The sequence below is a fragment of the Schistocerca gregaria genome, chromosome 2 (assembly GCF_023897955.1).
Source record: "Schistocerca gregaria isolate iqSchGreg1 chromosome 2, iqSchGreg1.2, whole genome shotgun sequence".
Classification (NCBI taxonomy): Eukaryota; Metazoa; Arthropoda; class Insecta; order Orthoptera; family Acrididae; genus Schistocerca; species Schistocerca gregaria.
In genome coordinates, this window is record NC_064921.1 from 329,692,497 (window position 1) to 329,714,481 (window position 21,985).

At 39.6% G+C, this 21,985-nt stretch overlaps 1 protein-coding gene across 3 annotated transcripts in view; it reads right to left on the reverse strand.

Moving 5' to 3' along the window:
- The window catches only part of LOC126336982 (ATP-binding cassette sub-family A member 7-like), a 585,480-nt gene that overhangs the window by 396,568 nt on the left and 166,927 nt on the right, over positions 1-21,985 (reverse strand). For all 3 annotated transcript variants that reach the window (XR_007565029.1, XM_050001219.1, XM_050001217.1), the window contains exons 15-17: positions 6,092-6,313; positions 5,760-5,982; positions 5,432-5,653 (exon numbers count right to left, since the gene is read on the reverse strand). Coding sequence is in view for 2 of the 3 variants with exons in the window: in XM_050001219.1 (XP_049857176.1) it covers positions 5,432-5,653; positions 5,760-5,982; positions 6,092-6,313 (667 nt within the window). In the remaining variant the exon portion in view is untranslated. The remainder of the gene's footprint in view (positions 1-5,431; positions 5,654-5,759; positions 5,983-6,091; positions 6,314-21,985) is intronic.

The following is a 21,985-nucleotide window of genomic DNA, read 5'->3' on the forward strand; positions in this document are numbered from 1 at the left end:
TGAAATAGTGACACATGTAAAAACAATTTACTCTCAGTTTTAAAGGATGCTGTCCCCATAACAACAAAAAATTTTGTTGTTTGCCAAAATACCTTTGTTAAGTGACTATTTTTTCTATACCTGTATATATTAATTTTCAAAGATACTGCCACTTTTGCTTAATTTAATTTACTACTTTTCCCTATTCTTAAATTATGTATCATAACTTGCTTATCTTATTTTCTGTCAGGTTCTCTGTAGCTTTGTGTCTTATATTTATTGTATATTTTATTATTCTAACATCACTAGAAATTTTAAAGCAGTTCAGGTTCATCAAATTCTATACAATTTCCTCATTGTTTGATAAAATATAGTCTATTTCATTTTGAGTAGCCATGCAGTCCTAAGTTTCTTTGCTATTTATTTTCTTATGGAAAGCATGTAAAGGATGAAATTGTTCTTTACGGCAAATTTTATTGATATTTATACCATCACACACAAAGTACCTATTCAAAAACTGTTCTTTAGAATTTGTCCTACTTTTGAATTCAAATATCCCATCACCATATTATATGGAGACTTCCTGCCATTTATCATTATGTGTAACTCTTCATATAGTTCTTTTACTTTCTCATCAGAATGCGAGTATGTTGGTGCAAATACTTTAATTATTTCCATGCAAAATTTTTGGTTTATTTTTAAAACTGTTCTTGCTATTCTGTTTGAGATTATTTCAATATATGTCACACTTTTTAATTTTCAAATTTAAAATAAAGATTACACTCAATTTTTCTCCAAGCTATGTTTCTCTAAAGTAAAACATCTGATCTAATTTTAATCCTATTTAATCACATCCCTACTGAACCCTTTTCGACCTCAATTTAACTCCTATTCCAACTCCACTAACCAAACTGTGGATCCTAAATTCTGCATTTTACTGCCACTAAAAAAGGTAGTAATAGTAGTTTTAAGGTCTCTATTATTATTTATTTAGCCAAACTTCATGCAAAAACTTCTGAGTGCAGAAACAGCGACGCATGCCCCATCCCAAAGGGCATTCCGAGTTCCCACAGTCCACTACCACCACTGTTTTTCAGCCAGACCAGAAGGCTGATGTTCAAGGAATTCATATGTGGCAGTAGGCCCTATGACAAACACAGCTTGCATAAGTATGCAAGGGCCCGATGAGTTTGGCAGGTCATATGAACAGCAATCAACTTTGGCAGACCAATGTATTCAGCTGTCTCAGCCCAGGGTGGAGTGTTTCTAAATGTCATAACCTTGACTCAACACAACCAGTTCACACATAATCACATGCTAGCAGTACCCTCAAATCAAAATGGCCATTAAGTAGCTATTTAATGTAAGATGTATGCATTCAAGTTTAGAGGGTTCCCAACTCTGACTTGCCATATTGTCTGCAGTGCTAGTTGGTGAGCAGTCATTCCATATTTTGTGTTGGCGTCTATGGCCAGAGACAGTTAACATAGAAGTTTACTGGACATGGAACTACATAATATTGTAATTAATTATCACAGATGAAACGAAAACTTGGCCATGGTTACAGTGGCCTACTTCTGGGACTAATGGTGTATTTTTGTTTTCCTAAGTCACTTATATTTTGTCATGACTGCTCTACTACGCATGAGATCGCATCAGAAGTGAGAAACAAATTTATTGGTCACTGATGGTGGAAGGAGTAGGAAGCTTTATTGTAATAAGTTTCCTGTCGTGGAAGGAATGAGGATTTTAGGCCATGTTGTGGCATTTACCCGGTGGCAATGTGCGCATCTCTTGTTGGAAGTGCAGCTTGTTGGACTCTGATAGTTGTCAGCCAGGATGATGCAAATGTAAGTCGACCCTCTACATTCATGCCGTTAGGGTGTTTTTAATATTTCAGTGGCCTCTCTGATCTTGCATTTCATCATCCCTCTTAGCTTGGAAAGTATTCAAGTTTCACTGAATTTCATTTTCTTGCTGCAATGTTCCTGGTGTTCAGCCATTGTTGATTTGTTGTGCTGCACAAGCCGAATGTACCATTCATGGCGCCCGTATACATGTTGCTACTGGCTTGCCAGTTTTCATGATGAAATCACCACATTCACAGTCTGTCCATGTCTGCAGCATGCACAGGATATATCTTGTCCCTGGTGGAGCCTAGAACATCCTGGATTTTGTGGGTGCCACATAAGGTGGGCTGGAAATCTGCCCAGTGAAGGTGTGTACTAATTCTGTCACTGACATTCACGTAAGGTAAGCACTCTGCAGGCTGCTATTTGTTTATGTCCTGCCCATCTTGGATTCTTTTATTCATTCTCATGGCAGTGAGGATCAATTTGGGGTTGTAACCATTGGCCAAGAACATTGTTCATAGCTTTTCAAGTTCAAATCATATACCGAGAGCATCACTTAGACACCGTACTCAAATAGTCAGGGAAAAGATGATTGAGTCTTCTGAGCCTGGTGGTGATGGGAATGGGTGTGTAAGTACATGCCCATATACAGGGTGTTACAAAAAGGTACGCCCAAACTTTCAGGAAACATTCCTCACACACAAATAAAGAAAAGATGTTGTGTGGACATGTGTCTGGAAACGCTTAATTTCCATGTTAGAGCTCATTTTAGTTTCGTCAGCATGTACTGTACTTCCTTGATTCACTGCCAGTTGGCCCAATTGAAAGAAGGTAATGCTGACTTCGGTGCTTGTGTTGACATGCGACTCATTGCTCTACAGCACTAGCCTCAAGCACATCAGTACGTAGCAACAACAGGTTAGTGTTCATCACGAACATGGTTTTGCAGTCAGTGCAATGTTTACAAATGCGGTTTGGCAGATGTCCATTTGATGTATGGATTAGCATGGGGTAATAGCCATGGTGCGGTACGTTGGTATCGAGACAGATTTCCAGAACGAAGGTGTCCCGACAGGAAGATGTTCGAAGCAATTGATCGGCGTCTTAGGGAGCACGGAACAATCCAGCCTTTAAGTCGTGACTGGGGAAGACCTAGAATGACGAGGACACCTGCAATGGACGAGGCAAATCTCTGTGCAGTTGACGATAACCCTAATGTCAGAATCTGAGAAGTTGCTGCTGTACAAGGTAACGTTGACCACGTCACTGTATTGAGAGTGCTATGGGAGAACCAGTTGTTTCTGTACCATGTACAGCGTGTGCAGGCACTATCAGCAGCTGATTGGCCTCCACGGGTACACTTCTGCAAATGGTTCATCCAACAATGTGTCAATCCTCATTTCAGTGCAAATGTTCTCTTTGCGGATGAGGCTTCATTCCAACATGATCATATTGCAAATTTTCACAATCAACATATGTGGGCTGACGAGAATCTGCACGCAATTGTGCAATCACGTCACCAACACAGACTTTCTGTGAACGTTTGGGCAGACATTGTTGGTGATGTCTTGATTGGGGCCCCATGTTCTTCCACCTACGCTCAATGGAGCACGTTATCATGATTTCATACGGGATACTCTACCTGTGCTGCTAGAACATGTGCCTTTACAAGTACGACACAACATGTGGTTCATGCATGATGGAGCTCCTGCACATTTCAGTCAAAATGTTAATACGCTTCTCAACAACAGATTCGGTGACCGATGGATTGGTAGAGGCGGACCAATTCCATGGCCTCCACACTCTCCTGACCTCAACCCTCTTGACTTTCATTTATGGGGGCATTTGAAAGCTCTTGTCTACGCAACCCTGGTACCAAATGTAGAGACTCTTCATGCTCGTATTGTGGACGGCTGTGATACAATACGCCATTCTTCAGGGCTGCATCAGCGCATCAGGGATTCCATGCGACAGAGGGTGGATGCATGTAACGGAGGACATTTTGAACATTTCCTGTAACAAAGCATTTGAAGTCACGCTGGTATGTTCTGTTGCTGTGTGTTTCCATTCCATGATTAATGTGATTTGAGGAGAAGTAATAAAATAAGCTCTAACATGGAAAGTAACCACTCAGCCTTCTACTGTCTTGAACACACGATATACTGGATATGAGTGTGGGATGGTAGAATCCTACCTACTGTTCGTCACATGCTTGTGTGCGCATGTTTAAAAGCAGTCACGGGAAGAAAGTAGACATTGTGGTCAAACGGCACTGACAGGCATCTGTCTGGCTATCTATAGATGTTTTAGTGAGTGTGTAAGGAAGAACCATGGAGTTTATATGCAGCTTTGTACTTATTGTGTCACTGACTATTGTTATTAAAACAAGAACAGTTGAAAAAAGTAGTCTTGTAGACGTGATGCAACCTTGTTAGAGGCAAGACTCATTTTATGATTCATGTTAAGAAAGATCATGGCATCCAAGCCAACTTTCTTTTAACTGTAATTAAATTTGTTTCTAACGTCCGACTGTACGAGAGACTTGCACGAAGTTACATATTCAGGTGGAAAGTGAAATTTTTATTGTGCATGGAGGTCAAATACATTGTTAGTTGATGAAAAGTGAAGTTTGTACGTCTACTTACTTCATATGTAGAAAGAATCTAAAATTTCCTGTACCAAGTGTTATTTGATGGAGAAGAAGTCAAGAGGGTTTCCAGCAGCCATCTATTCAGTAAAGAAGAGTGGCTGCAAATTCCAAGAAAGTCACCTCGTAAAGAAGTGGAAGGTGATTTGGGGGAATAAGTTGATATAACCCAGATCCACACTCACACTTTAAGTCATCAGAACATTAGAATACTTGTTCGTCACACAATAATCCCTAAAGGAGGATACTTTATTGATATTAGCAGCGGCATAGTGTGAATGTTCAGACTGGCCACCCTGGTCAGTCTCATCATGATCACAATGATGCAGGTAATGGCTTTTCTTTCCATTCTCACCTTATTGTATCAGTTTGAATGAAATGATTATCTTCACAGAATGTATGATATCTTATCTACTGCCCCAATTGTGTTCATTAATGTACTTAACTTTTCTCTCTGTACTAAGGTAAACATGGTACGTTGTGTGGTACACTGGATAAAAAATTAATATTGCTTTGAAGTAATATCTTTCTTTATAGGAAACACCTGTATCATATGAAATTTTCCCAAAGTTGCCTTCCTGACTTTAATCACACAAAATGTTCAATAATACAATCAACAGCCTCTCAATCAATTTCCTAGCTGCCACTTGCAAGCTCTCTCTTCCATCCCTCCCTGCTAATTCCATGTCCATTTCCTTTGCCTTTTAGTTGTTTTTCACTTTTTTCCTGCCACTTCACACTAATTATATGCAACTTTTTGTCTGCCAAGTCCAGAAATTTTCTATCATTTCAGCCATTTTTTTTAAACACACACACACACACACACACACACACACACACACACACACACACACAGAGACATTTTAGTATTACCACATTTTATTTTAATAATTTTCATAATATTTTTATTAAGAAATAATCAAACTTGGCAACAGAAATATGATATACTCACTGCTATTATCTTTGGAGTTGAAGTGAGATCCTGCTCCCATATGACCATAGTTGGATATGGTAAATAAAAGACAAAAAAAATTATTCCTCCAGCTGCAGCAGCCAAATTTGCTCTTGAAAAAAATGTTGATATCAGGAAGCTCAAACTGATGGTTGCAACACAGTTTAGTAGAAGAAACAAAAACACTACAGATGGATCTGAGTGTTCAAGAATTTTTCCATACTATAATAAAAAGCAATAAGAAATTAGTGCATTAATCCTATCTTAACAACAAGATGTATGTAATCATGAAAGAATGCTACAGAATTCTGCACTGAGCTGTACTTACAACAAGAATAAGAGTTAGCAATATAATAGTTAAAAGCATTGGTATAATACTGTCAATGAACCAGCCTAACCAATGAACACTATTTCCAAGGCCCATTATTTTCATGGTTTCTTTGAGGCGATGTTCCTTTTCATACACCACTGATTTAGTTATCATTGCACAGCTGTACACCCATGAGAGGGTCATAAACATAGGAAGTTGGCGCGAGATCGCCAGAATAAATCTGCAAGCAAAATGTTTATGGTTAAGATACTTTAAATTTGCTCATCACCATTCACTCAATTCTGTACGTATTTACATTGATTAACAGAAATTATACATTTACTCCATACCTGTCAATCACATAGCATGGATATGGGAACTGCTGAAGCACAATGCCAATTGTTCTATTTGAGCCAGTTTGTTCACTTATAATACTATGTTCTATGATATCTTGTAGGTATGCAAAACCATATGATATATATTTTAAATCAATATTAGGATTACTTCTAGGTCCAGGTCTCGGTAGTCTGTCTTCAATCTGAAATGTGTTATCCACTCTACTGGCATCCATCCTGTGGAATATGAGACAGATATTAAGTAACAAATAGAAAGAAAACATAAAACTTAACAACAGTAATGGAAGATGAAGCTGTGAATATGTCTATCATTAATTTTTACACAAAACTAAGAAAAATAAAATGCACACACATTATTTAACTAACTTGTAGAGCATTTTTAAAATACTGTTAGGTACTTCAGTAGTAATTTGTCAGAAATACTTCCTTTAGTAAATCTCTCAAAGAACACTTTTTTGCCATTAGAAACTAGATAATAATTATAATTAAAAGGTGGAAACAACAGTATTTTTTAATAGCTAAAGAAACTATCATTAGGATTTACAGACTTCAGTATGTCAGAGAGAATAGACAACTTAATGGACAATGATATGTTCATGAGCTGCTACAAGTATACAAGGAGATACAGGAGGGTACAAGATGACATAGACAAAATTTCCATGGAGGACAAAATTATTGTTTAACATCTCAACGACAACAAGGTCATTACAGACAGAGCATAAGCTCAGATTAGGGAAGGATGGAGAACAAAAGCATGCATGCTGCACAAACCATCCCAGTATTTCCCTTAAGCAATTTGGGGGAATCAGGAAAAACCTAAATCAGGATGAACGGATGCAGGTCTGAACTGTCATCTTCCCAAATGCGGGTGCCAGGCCAGTGTGCTAATTACTGCGCTACCTCACTTGGTCACAAAATTTCCAAATGATGTGATGAATGACAGCCAGCCCTAAAAGTAGAAAAATGCACATTAATGAAAATGAGTAAGAAAACGATCCTGTAATGTTTGAATGCCGCACTAGCAGTGTGCTACTTGACGCAGTCAGGTCAATAAAATATCAAGGTGTAATATCATCATCATCATCATCATCATCATTTAAGACTGATTATGCCTTTCAGTGTTCAGTCTGGAGCATAGCCCCCTTATAAAATTCCTCCATGTTCCCCTATTCAGGGCTAACATTGGTGCCTCTTCTGATGTTAAACCTATTACTTCAAAATCATTCTTAACCGAATCCGGGTACCTTCTCCTTGGTCTGCCCCGACTCCTCCTACACTCTACTGCTGAACCCATGAGTCTCTTGGGAAACCTTGCTTCTCCCTTGCATGTAACATGACCCCACCATCTAAGCCTGTTCGCCCTGACTGCTACATCTACAGAGTTCATTCCCAGTTTTTCTTTGATTTCCTCATTGTGGACACCCTCCTGCCATTGTTCCCATCTACTAGTACCTGCAATCATCCTAGCTACTTTCATATCCGTAACCTCAACCTTGTTGATAAGGTAATTTGAATCCATCCAGCTTTCGCTCCCATACAACAAAGTTGGTCAAAAGATTGAACGGTGCACAGATAACTTAGTCTTCGTACTGACTTCCTTCTTGCAGAAGAGAGCAGATCATAGCTGAGCGCTCACTGCATTGGCTTTGCTACACCTCGCTTCCAGTTCTTTCACTATGTTGCCATCCTGTGAGAATATGCATCCCAAGTACTTAAAACTGTCCACCTGTTCTAACTTTGTTCCTCCTATTTGGCACTCAATCCGTTTATATTTCTTTCCCACTGACATTACTTTTGTTTTGGAGATGCTAATCTTCATACCATAGTCCTTACATTTCTGATCTAGCTCTGAAATATTACTTTGCAAACTTTCAATTGAATCTGCCATCACAACTAAGTCATCCGCATACGCAAGACTGCTTATTTTGTGTTCACATATCTTAATCTCACCCAGCCAGTATATTGTTTTCAACATATGATCCATAAATAATATGAACAATAGTGAAGACAGGTTGCAGCCTTGTTTTACCCCTGAAACTACTCTGAACCATGAACTCAATTTACCGTCAACTCTAACTGCTGCCTGACTACCCATGTAAAGACCTTTAATTGCTTGCAAAAGTTTGCCTCCTATTCCATAATCCCGTAGAACAGACAATAACATCCTCCTAGGAACCCGGCCATATGCCTTTTCTAGATCTATAAAGCATAGATACAATTCCCTGTTCCACTCATAACACTTCTCCATTATTTGCCGTAAGCTAAAGATCTGGTCCTGACAACCTCTAAGAGGCCTAAACCCACACTGATTTTGATCCAATTAGTCCTCAACTATTATTCGCACTTTCCTTTCAACAATACCTGAGAAGATTTTACCCACAATGCTGATTGAAGAGATACCTCTGTAGTTGTTACAATCTTTTCTATTTCCATGTTTAAAGATTAGTGTGATTACTGCTTTTGTCCAGTCTGATGGAACTTGTCCCGACTCCCAGGCCATTTCAATTATCCTGTGTAGCAATTTAAGATCTGCCGTTCCACTGTATTTGATGAGTTCTGACTTAATTTCATCCACCCCAGCTGCTTTATTGCACTGCAATCTATTGACCATTTTCTCCACTTCCTCAAATGTGTTCCTATTTCCGTCATCATTCCTATCCCATTCTACCTCGAAATCTGAAACATTACTGATCGTATTTTCACCTACATTGAGCAACTCTTCAAAACATTCCCTCCATCTGCCCAAGGCATCCACAGGATTCACCAGCAGTTTTCCTGACCTGTCCAAAATATTTGTCATCTCCTTCTTACCTCCCTTTCGAAGACTGGTAATTATACTCCAGAATGGTTTTCCAGCAGCTTGACCTATAGTCTCCAACCTGTTTCCAAAGTCTTCCCAAGATTTATTATTGGATGCTGCAATTTGGCTTTGTTTCATTCTTCAACATAACTTTCTCTGTCTACCTGATTTCTAGTATGTAGCCATTTTTGATATGCCTTCTTTTTCCTTTTTACAGGCTTCCTTGACTGTGTCATTCCACCATGCTATTTGCTTCATACTAATTTTACACACTACTGTTCCAAGACATTCTTTAGCCACTTCTAGTACTGTGTCCCTGTACCTTGTCCATTCCTTTTCCAATGACTGTAATTGACTACATTCAACTAACTGGTACCTTTCTGAGCTCGCTATTATGTACTTGTGCCTAATTTCCTTATCCTGAAGTTTCTCCACTCTCATCCTCCTACATATGGACCTGACCTCCTGCACTTTCGGTCTCACAATCCCAATTTCACTGCAGATTAAATAATGATCAGTTTCATCAAAGAATCTCCTGAATACACGTGTGTCCCTCACAGCCTTCCTGAATTCCTGATCTGTTATTATATAGTCAATGACAGATCTGGTTCCCCTGCCTTCCCAAGTATACCGGTGAATGTTCTTATGTTTAAAAAAGGAGTTTGTGATTACTAAGCCCATACTGGCACAGAAATCCAGGAATTGTTTCCCGTTCCTGTTGGCCTCCATATCCTCTCCAAATTTACCCATAACCTTTTCATACCCTTCTGTTCGATTTCCAATCCTGGCATTAAAATGCCCCATGAGCAGAACACTGTCCTTGTCGTTCACTCTAACAACTACATCACTGAGTGCCTCATAAAAACTATCCATCTTATCTTGATCTGTCCCTTCACAATGCGAATATACTGACACAATCCTAATTTTCTTGCTAGACAATGTCAAATCTATCCACATCAGTTGTTCGTTTACATACCTTATTGCAACTACGCTGGGTTCCATTTCTTTCCTGATGTAAAGCCCTACACCCCATTGTGCTATACCTGCTTTGACTCCTGACAGATAGACCTTGTATTCTCCCACTTCCTCTTCTTTCTCACCCCTTACCCAAATGTTACTAACAGCTAAAACGTCCAGCCCCATCTTACTTGCAGCCTCTGCCAGCTCTACCTTCTTCCCTGAGTAGCCCCCGTTGATATTAATAGCTCCCCATCTCATTACCATTTGTTTGCCAAGTCGTATCTTAGGAGTCCCTGGTTAGTCAGTTAGAGGTGGGACTCCGTCACCTCCAAAGGTCTGAGGCATTTTGCTCTGATCGTTGCCAGGATCATATTTAAAGTACCTGGGAAGCAGGCTGCTAGCCTTACTTGCCCCGAGTCCCATTGGGTTTTACCCCTAACGGCTGAGGGACGAACCGGTGGATTTAGTAGTCTTCGCCGTATGAGCACAAAGGTCACCACGACTCAGAATATGTCCGAGATGCCCAGCCTTATTCCAAAGTAACTGGTATTCTGACTGTCAGGACCACTTACTTGGCCACTCATACGTTGCCCATGGTTCATGAACTAGGACATGACTACAGGAACCCACACCATGAACCAAGGTGTAATATTGCAAAGTAATATGAAATGGAACAGGCATGTAAGGAATATAGTGCCGATGATGAATAGTTGACTTCATTTTATTGGAAAAGTTTTAGGAGAGCATGGTTCATTTGTGAAGGAGACCACATGTAGAACAGTATCACAACCCATTCTTGAGTACTTCTGAGTGTTTGGGATCCCCACCATGTCGGATTAAAGAAAGACGTCAAAGCAATTCAGAGGTTGGCTGCTAGATTTGTCACCAGTAGGTTCGGTCAGCATGCAAGTATTACGGCAATACTTTGGAAACTCAAATGGAAATTCCTGGAGGGAAGGGGACTTCGAAATTGTATTGAGAAAACTTAGAAAACCTGCATTTCAAGCTGATTTCAGAATGATTCTACTGTAACCTACGTATCTTTCACATAATGGCTACAAACATACATAAGAGAAATTAGTGCTCACATGGAGGCATTTAGGCAGTCAATTTTCCCTTGCTCTATTTGTGAGGCGAACAGAAAAGAAAGCAGGCCAGGCACCTTATGGTGGCTTGCAGAGTAGATGTAGAAAACATTACACTTTCAGTGGCATTTGTGTGGTTAAGAATTCCACAATATGTATGCTCATTATTAGCACACAACTGTGAAACACAATGTCTAAATTTATTTAAAAATTCAGTTTTGTTGACAGCACCAATGACCAACGAAGAAAAAAGAAGAGTTACTTATTTTATTGCTAGGATCAATACTTACATGTTTAGGTTGATATATGCTTCAAATGATTAATTCCAGTAACTGGCAGAAAGGTTGAGAAGGCTACCCTTGCCCACACAGTTTCAAGGATGCACATATTATGAAGCATTATCCCGAGAACTGATTGGGAGATTCTGGTTCTGAGCTGATTAGAAGGATTTAAGCAGATACTTCAAAGGTTCTGCAACAGGCTACGCCATAATTTCTTTGACTTGTGCAAAAGGGCCAAGAAATGTAGATCCACCTTAAAAGGTTCAATGAGGTGCACTACACACCAGAGACTGCTATCAAGGTGATTGACTGTTTTGTGAGAGCACACAAGCTTGTTTTTTAAGCTCAGGCAACTTTCCCTCCAATACAGACAGTGATTGTTGTAGACGATGCATAATTCTTAATGTAAGGCGCAAACAAATACCTTCCACAGATGAAACGATTAAAATCCTAAAGATCAACTGCTGAATCATTTGGAACAAAGTTTCAGAGCTGAAACAACCCTAATATTATATGATATGTCGCAAGTCACTGTTTGTGAGGTAACGTTTACTTTGTCACTGCCACTGTTAAATAAAGCCATAAATGATGTACCTTCTTGAAAAGGTAATTGATGAATCACAATTTAGTTACACTTTGTCATTCAATGTATCACTTACTAATTCACCGACAACATAATCAAATATTTAACTAACAATACATTACCAGGGGGAATTTTAGTGACTCATGTAAAATGTGTCATTATATAAAAGACAACGTTCTTTCAACGAATATAAATTTCATGTAATTACATTCATAATTTCATTTTTTAGTAACTAGATGTAGGCAATCACAGCAAGTACTCCAGACTATGGCTAGACACAAACCATAATTACTATGAGGGTGGTTTGAAAATTGTGGTAAATTCCATGAAAAAACAAAATATTTTTGCTGTGTCTTCATAGTTGGTAAGCTTGCTTATTCAATCATATAAAGAATTACAATAATATACAGTGCACAGTTCATTACTGACAGCCATCTGGATTGGTCAGTGTGTTGACTGTGATTGAAAATGGAGAACACTGCATTTTGCGCTGCTATTAAACATCTTCACCTGAAGGGTTGGACTGTCGCACAAATCAAAAAAGAACTGGATGAAGTTCACATGGACTCTGCACTATCACTAAGACCATTTACTTTTAGATTAATGAATTTACACATGGTCGGACAGGTACCGAAGTCAAAGTGCACTCCGGCCATGCAGCTGAAGTCTCCACAAAAGAAACCACTGACAAAGTCCATGATATGGTAATGCAAGACTGCCAAACAAATATTCATGAGATTGCTGAGACTGTAGGATTCTCAACTAAGCAAGTGCATAATATCCTGCATTGAGAATTGGCTATGAAGCAGCTGTGTGCGAAGTGGGTGTCACAAATGTTCACAATTGACCAAAAGTGCATTTGACATAACATTTTAAAACAACATCTGGCTGTGTTTAATGACAATCCACTAGACATTTTGCACCAATTTGTGACTGCTGAAGGAACCTGGTTCCATTAATATGCACCAGAGTCAAAATAGAAGTGAAAACAATAGATAAAGGCTGGTGACAGTGAATCGAAGGAGGCAAAAACCATTTTCTCAGTTAGCAAGGTGATGGCCACTTTTTTGGGATTACCAAAGAAGAGTCTTCATTGATTACATGGAAAAAGGCAGAACCATAACTGGATCCAATTATGGTCCATTGTTGAATTGTTTGAAACTTGCGTTGGTGGAAAAAAAAGACAAAGATTGGCATGCAAGAAAGTGCTCTTTTATCATCATAATGCACCATCCCACAAATCAACAATAACAATGGTGAAAGTGCATGGATTGGGCTTTGAACTGGTTCCCGCAGTATACATTAACATGAGAGTCAATCAACATGTAAAATTAAATGTTCCCAATTTCAGAGCATTGTTACTGATAAGAACTTAAAATGGAAAACCTATACTTAGGATCCTCATATAAGTTCATCAGCTGTTGTACTTAAGATGATTGCTAAACTGAAAATGGAAATGTCATTACCATTTCAACACAGCAGCATAAATCACTAAGCAACATCAGGAAGCAAAACTGTCCCTTAAAGGCAAAATTTGATATTAATGGGCCCAGAATGGAATGAATTACAGAAAGGTATTTTTTTTTTTCTTTGTTGCATTGGACAGAGATGGAGGGAGGGGGACGGGGAGGGGGAGGGGGAGGGGGAGAGAAGGGAGCATAAGGGAGGTGGACAGAAATAAATAAAACAGACCAAACCAGTAACTCATAGCACAAAAAAGATATGAAAAAGAAGCTAGAACACACTCACCTCAGAAATTTGCTTTCTGTTTGCCACTTGGATGATAAATTAGTTGTCATCTCAGAAATTAATCAAGCTATATTTGCTAGCACACTGATATATTTACTTTTGAGCAAAAAATAATTGTCAGTCTGGTGGAGAAATTAAACTAGCATATATTTATTTATAACAGCAAATAATCCCTCTCGCCACAGTAAGTAAGGTTGAAAAATTAGTTACATACAATATCTTCCACTCCATTAGGCTGTCTGGTACAGCAACTGTATGTATGTATGTATGTATGTATGTATGTATGTCTTGCAACCAACACTGTTTTTAATTCAAAAATTACTTCTAATGCTGAGAAATTAATGTTACAATAGTTTTTGGGACCTCCAAGACAGAAACTGAACCTGTAGTTTACAAATGGAGCTTATACACAAAGTATCTTGAAATACAGAAATGAAAGTGATCACTGGGTAGTGTTCCACTTTGAAGCTTATGGAACTGAAATCACTCCAAATGATATGGGGGATCTAGGTGACTTTTCTGAACTGCACCCCTTTCCCTATACCTCTTCAGTCATTTTCCTTTACCCCTATTCTTTCCCCTTCAGCTCTTCTGCCAGAAGAAGAAGCCACTGGCTCCAAAAGCCTGTTATAGTTGAGGTGTGTGTGTGTGTGTGTGTGTGTGTGTGTGTGTGTGTGTGTGTGTGTGTGTTCCCCTGCTGCCACTTCGTGACTTGATTTTTCATCTGTACATTTATTTTATATTATCAATAATTGATTATTTTTGTTGTTATATTAGCCCATGTGGCCATCATTCCTTATTATGTAACCCTCTAGTCAGTCTTTGTTGTCATCTTTGTTGAAACTATTGTCATTTTTCTACCTTTTGTGCTAGTATTCCAATCATATACTTATCTACACCAACCAGATTAATCAACACTTTGCCCTTACATATTTTCTAGTGCCGATTTTCGTGCATGTAGACAGGATATTGTTATTTGAAATTTGCATATAAGAATTTCACCATTATTTACGAATTTGCCTACAGTTTACTACACTGCAGGGCATTCTGCCGATTGCCTCTCGCTGATTTATACTCAAATTTGACGGCTATTTTCTTTCCTACCCTCCACTTACCCTGTTTATAAGCAATTCTTTCATGTTTTTGTGCATTTGTTTTCTGCCAACCCATGATGATCAACTTTTACTGCCATCTCCTACATTACTTTATTTACCACGCAAAGTAGTTTACATTATCTCCTGTGACTTTCTCTTTCGATCTGGCCAGTTCTTAAAATTTCATCTCCTTTCACGACTTTGCTATTGGGTTTTTTTTTCCAATAATTTTTTTGGTTGTATAGACCACTCTTGTGGCAAGAAGTTCTCACCCAGTCACTGCCTATTGTTAACCACTGTCTATTCTCACGATTTTTGTATAAAGTTTTCTGATCTTTCCGAATTTTTTCCCTGCTTTTCTTCCCTTTTTTTTATCTTTTTCCACCCTCTGAGTCTTGGTTTTGCCACTCCCACTATTTCTAACACTCCCAACCATCCTCTCTTGCCATGATGAATCCCATCATATATTATACCTGTTATTTTCAAAGACTTTTTTTTTTTTTGCATTATCAAAATTAAGGTCCCAAATTCTTTTCTGGAAGTCTGCTTGTCCCTTGGAGTTACTCGCAATGGTAACATTGAACGTGCCACACCATCAACCACCACTCTTCTCCTACAAACTGAGCTTGGCCAACCTCCTTAACAATCCACAACATTCACCACTGCCTCCCAGACCTGTAATAACTCAATCACAAGAAACAGCCACAACAGTACAGTGTTCTCAACCTCTCATCCAAAGCACTCTCACTCCCCTGAATTATCTGTATTATCCAGGGGTCTCACTTTCAGCCCTAAACCTGCATTTAACCATGCTGCTTTGGTGAAGGACCTACTTTCCTTTACACAAAGTGTCAACTGGAAATATCTCTTCGGAACACAATCCCAAAACCTATCTAGAAGCAAACCTGACATTGAACCCTGCCTTAAACAGTTCCGACCATGACCCCAACAAGATCCACAACTACTACCTCAGAACCATCCCTTACAAGCCTTCTAAGAGTTCCTCACATGAAGAATTGCTTCACAAATTTTCCTCAGGTCCCTACAATATGACCCTGACCTGTCCTCTGCAGAACTCCAGGCTTTATGTTCCCTAAAACTGATCACTCCATTGTTATCCTCCTAGCAGACAAACGATCTACCACTGTGGTACTTGACTGACAGGATTATCTCTTTGAAGGTCTACGTTAGCTGTCCGACACCTCTACTTACAGCATCTGCCATCAAGATCCTATCCCCACAATTCAAAAACCTCAGGCCTCTTACAAGGACTTACACCTCAATCCGTAGAACTTCTTACCCCACACAAACCATGCACCTCCTCCTTTTACCTTTTTCCTAAGATGCACAAACCCAATCATCCTGGCTGTCCTACAGTTGCTGGCTTCAAAGCACCCACCAAACATATATCTGCCAGTTAATCAATGCCTGCAACCCATAGTACAAAGACTTCCCTCCTACATTAAAGATACCAAGCATTTCCTAGACTGCCTAAAATCCGTGTCCACCCCACACCAACCATACACCTTGTTTGTCAGCATTGATCCCATCTCTCTCTATACCAACATCCCCCATGTACATGGTCTGTCTGCTGCTGAACATTTCCTCGTCAACACCCACTTGATTCCAAGCCTACGAGATCCTTGTTCCTCACCTTCATCAACTTTATACTTACCAACAATTACCTCACCTTTGAGGGGCACACGTACAAGCAGATACAGCCATGTGAACCTTTTCATGGGTCACTTGGAGGGTACTTTCCTGGGATCCATAAGCCATCAGCCCCTGCTTTGGTTTACATACATTGATGACATCTTTGCTGTATGGACTCATGGTGAGGCTGACCTGTTAAAATTCCTGAAATCTCTAAATACCTTATCCTAATTAAATTTCACATGGTCCTACTCCAATTCCCATGCCACTTTCCTTTATGTTGATTTCATCCTCACCAAGGGAACAGCTGCACACTCTCATCCATATCAAACCTACCAACAAACAACAGTACTTACATTTTGACAGTTACCATCTTTTCCATGTCAAACATTCCCTCACATACAACCTTGGCATTTGAGGCAAATGTATTTGTTGAGATACAGACTCTTTACAGCAATACACCACCACTCTCACTTCAACCTTCACTGGACGTAATTATCCCAATAAACTAATTATGAAGCAGATTTCCCTGGCCATCACATCCAATCATGGTACTGCTGATCCCTCCAAATAACAACTTCAGAGCACACCACTTGTCACCGAATATTATCCTGGTCTTGAATGTATCAATCAGCTGCTTTGACAAGGCCATGACTTCCTAAAATCATGTCCTGAAATGAGATACATTCTGTCTAAGATATTGCCCATCATACCTAGAATAGTTCTTTGATGTTCTCCTAATCTCCGCAGCATCCTTGTCAAACCCTGCGCTCCTTCTGCACCTATCTCCCTACCCTATGGCTCATACCCCTGTGACTGTCCCCACTTCAAGAATTGCCCTATGCACCCTCCTACGACCACCTATTCCAGCCCTGTAACTGACAAAACACATACAAAAGAAGAGACACCTGCAAAACAACACATCATATACCAGATGTTATGTAAACACAGTTTGGGCTTTTACATCAGCATTATTACCAACCATTTATTAGTCGGAATGAATGGGCATAGGCAGAGGGTGTATACAGGCAACACACCATATCATGTTGCAGAGCATGCTGTACAACATGACAGTCATGACCTCAGTGCCTCTTTCACCACACGCACCATCTGGATTCTTCCCCCAGACACCAGTTTCTCAGAACTCCACAGGTGGGAACTAGCACTACAACATGTCCTTGGTTCTTGCCACCCACCTGGTCTTAATTTACATCCATTCCTTCCATCTCAGCATTTAGTCACAGTAACTACTTCTTTCTTCATTCCATTTTAGTTTCCTACGTCTTTCATTTTCTGGCCAGTTTATTTTTCACCTTCCCCCCTCCCATCTCTGTTACATACAATGCACTTAGCTTTTTGCTCTTATGAACTCATTAACAATGTTTTAGTAGTAACCTCTGTTTTGCATATTACCCTGTCTTCCACCTTTAAGCTCTCAGATTTGCAAATCTCATCTGGTGCAGTCCTCAACTGTCAGTCTTTCCTTCTCATCCCATCTGGCAAGTCGCCCCTGACCTGGAATTCTGGGTGAGTTTTCTGAACTGTACCCCTTTCCCTAAACTTCTCCAGTCCTTTTCATTCACCCCTCTTCTTTCCCCTTCAAGTCTTCTGCTAGAAGAAGGAGGCACTGGCTCTGAAAGCTTGTCATAGTTAATTCTTTTTTTGTGTATGTTCCCCTGCCACTGCTTGGTGAATAGATCTTTTATCTATCTGCTGATATTGTATTATCACTAATTGATTATTTTCATTATTGAACTATTAGTAACAGGATAGATTGCTACTCACCACAAAGAAGACTTGCTGAGTTGCAGACAGACACAATGAAAAGACTGTTACATATTATAGCTTTTGGCCAAAGCCTTCTTCAGCAAACTAAACACACACACATTTACACAAGCAACACACCTCACACACACGACTGCTACCACCACCAGCTCTAACCAAGATGCAATTATCGCATGAATAGCAATTTGGGGTGAGGCAAGGAGGGGGCAGAGATAGCAGGGTGAGGAACTAGATCACCTGATTGAATCATTCAACTCAATTGCTGTAGCTAACTTCCCCTTTACAGTAACAAGTAACCATCAACATTAACTGGTACTGACAGAGGTGAAAGCAGCTGTATCTTGGGAGGGTGACATATCACTTTGGCGAAAGCAATGTATTGTTCCTCCTGTCTCTCTAACTGATGACTGACAATCGTGACCTTGAACAAGTATTTTTGTTATATTAGTAAGTAAGCGTTTGTTTTGAGCTGCTTATTGTGTGGGAAATTTTGTTTCTTTTGTGCTTGTCATGAGAGCAAAAGGTGATGCAGAGTATCTGCAAGGCAGGGCTGATGGGCACCTGGCTTCCTGTGCAGGAAGACAAGTGCTTATTGGGAAAGTTATTCCATGAGAACATCGTCCCATCTTGGTGATTTGCTGCAGACCACAGAACCTCACCATGAGAGACAATGATCAAGACATCATTTGTCAACAGAAGCTCACAGAAGACAGACAGAGCTAAATGACAAAGACATGTATGTATTGTGGGCACTGTTAATGCTTTGACATAGTAAAATCTAACATGGAATGAAATACCAGAGATGAAATACATGTACAACAAAGAAACAGCATGTGAATTTATTTTGTAGTGACTAGTGTTTGAGATTTCGAGCTGGCAAGAACTGAGCATCTCTGAGAACAGAGTCTGCTGCCTCAAGATAGAGCAACACAGTCCAATCAAACAGTGAACAGTGATAAGTAAAGGCGACCACCAAAACTTGTAGCCTACATAGTCCACCTCCATATGATGCCTGAACAATGGTACTCACGCTACATTCCATTCTGGCAACTGTGACAGGACATCTGGATGTATTTGTGTCAGTGAATAAGAAGATTTTGTTGAGGAAAAGAAATAAGTTTGATTTAAAATGCAAATAACTTTTGTCGGAAAATGACATTGTCGTCCCTAGCAACAGAAGCAACAACTTGCATTTGCAGCAGTTTTTAAGCTGTTATTTGCTCTGCAGATGCACAAATTCTACAAAAAGTAAATATGTTGAAGGGAAATTCCTGAATCCCTCAACAGCAATTCCATTAAAGAAGCAAATAAGTCCACAAGTGGGAAGAGCAACATGCAAGTTGGCATTAAGCTGCTAACTCATCTACTCAGCATGATTTAACACATTTGCAGTCGACAAAGCTGCATTGACTGCTGCTTATTCTAGCATCAGTCGCAGTTGCAGACAACTAATTGTCAGCAACTAAGTCTGCTTCATCAGGTGAATTTACTCCTCACTGACATCCCAAGGTGATGTGTGCTTGCTCTCAACCTTTGGTGAGCTGTATTTAAAACTTTTTTATGTGGTAGTTGCGGTGTGTGTGTGTGTGTGTGTGTGTGTGTGTGTGTGTGTGTGTGTATGTGTGTGTGTGTGTGTGTGTGAGTGCGTGCACGTGTGTGCTAGTGGGATCACAACTGAGCGACCAAAGTTTTCTTATGTTCGGTTTGTATCAAGTCTGTAGTGCTGCAGAAGTAGACATCAAATTAGAATCTTGTGATACTAGTTTTGTTAGTGCATGTCAGCAGGTATCAGTCACGCAACAAATGTCACTGAGTGGTTACAGGCTTTGAATAAAAGTATAGTTGATTCAAAGAACGAAATATTAACCATAAAAACTCAAGCTTCATGTATTACTGACTAAAGAATTGAATTGACTTTGACAAAAACAAGTTTAGAAACACACATTAGGGAATATTTAGGACAGAAAAAAGAAATAAATGCTAAAATTACAGAGTTGTTAACTGCAATAAGGACATTAACTGTGGAGTTATGTGACGAGGTACATATACAATTCGATCTAGGAAGAAAGGAGGTCAATGGAATTCCATGAGGTAAACAATGACGTAAAAAATTGCAAGAATTTACAGAAATACAATTTAAAGCAGTAAAGCAACTAATCTCAGTCACACAGTCGAGACTGACTGTATTAAAACAAATCAAAGAATCAGATTTATTGGTTATTCCCAGATCCACACTTGATAATTTGGACGATTGAGTAACCGACTTAATAGAGCAGAATGTACAAAAGAAAATCAAATCAACTGTCAATACAGCACAGTACAAAGAACTCTTATAAAGGCATGGGGAGGAAGTACTGAAAACCTGGGATGAGCTCACAAAAACAAATGAGAAGATAAAAACACGACAACTAATGGACAGTGGTGGACTGTAAGAAGAGTAAAATTTCATTTTAATTGAAAAACTGCAACTAGGAAATGTAACAAGTTTTTTCCAAGCAATGTTCTAAGTTAAAACCAGAGGAGAAGAAAATCTGAGTATTTTTTGATGTTGTTTGTAGGTCACTGGCTAAATTTTGTGACTATTCAAGAAGAATTATCTGTAATGTGTCATACAATCTACACTCTATAGTTGTGATTTATTTACTGCTAAGTGAAGAACTGTTAAACAGCATGGTAGGAAGTAAAGACTTGAGATGTGTCTACTGCCAAATCCTGGTGGTGGGTATGTTGCGTCGTTTTGAGTGTACTGAAGATTATTAAAGATGTGGTGTGCCTCATATTGCCAGTCAGAGGGCTGGAGAGATTTTCAGTTACGTTAAAGCTTCACTAGCAGATATTATACCATGAGAGCTCTTTGTATTTATTTGCTTACTGGAGGACAGCATCCTTATTTATACAGTTAGCTGTTTATTTCAGAAGGAGAAGAATAGCGTGGAGAGAAATGTCTGTCCCTGCATGATGCAAGCAAATCTGTTGGCTCTACTGCAGCAGAAAATTTAAATATTAAATAGGATATAAACAAAAATCAAACAATGGAAAATCCAGGATGGAATGTAACAATACCAGAGAAGGAAAGTTGCTATTCACTATATAGCGGAGATGCTGAGTCGCAATAGGCACAACAAAAAGATTCACACAATTAAAGCTTTTGGCCATTAAGGCCTTTGTCAGCAGTAGGCACACACACCCGCGCCCGCGTGCACACACACACACACACACACACACACACACACACACACACACACACACACACAACTTGCAGACACGTCTGCAATCTTAGAGAGCTGAAACCACACTGCGAGCAGCAGCACCAGTGTATGATATGAGTGGCGACTGAGTGGGGGTAAGGAGGAGGCTGGGGCGGGGAGGGGGAGGGGGAGGGATAGTATGGTGGGAGTGGTGGACAGGGAAGTGTCGCAGTTTAGGCGGAGGGCAGGAGAGAAGGTGCAGTGAGGGGGGCCGGGGGCGGTAAGTAGCGAAAAGGAGAGAAATATGAAGAAATTAAAAGCTGGGTGCGGCAGTGAAATGACACCTGTGTAGTGCTGGAATGGGAACAGGGAGGGGTCTGGATGGGTGAGGACAGCGACTAATGAAGGTTGAGGCCAGGAGGGTTAATGGAACATAGATGTATTGCAGGGAAAGTTCCCATTTGCGCAATTCAAAAAAGCTGGTGTTGGTGGGAAGGATCCATATGGCACAGGATATAAACAGATATGGACAGAGATAGAGTTTAAGTTCAGTACTAAATTAAATCTTTACACATGCTAAAGCATTAATGCATGTTAAATCATGTAATTATTTGGTTGGGATTTAATACTGAATGAGTAAATTTAAGAGATGTTATTGATGTTCAGTTCTGTCAGCTGTTGCTGAATGCTATTAGGGAGTGTGCACTTGA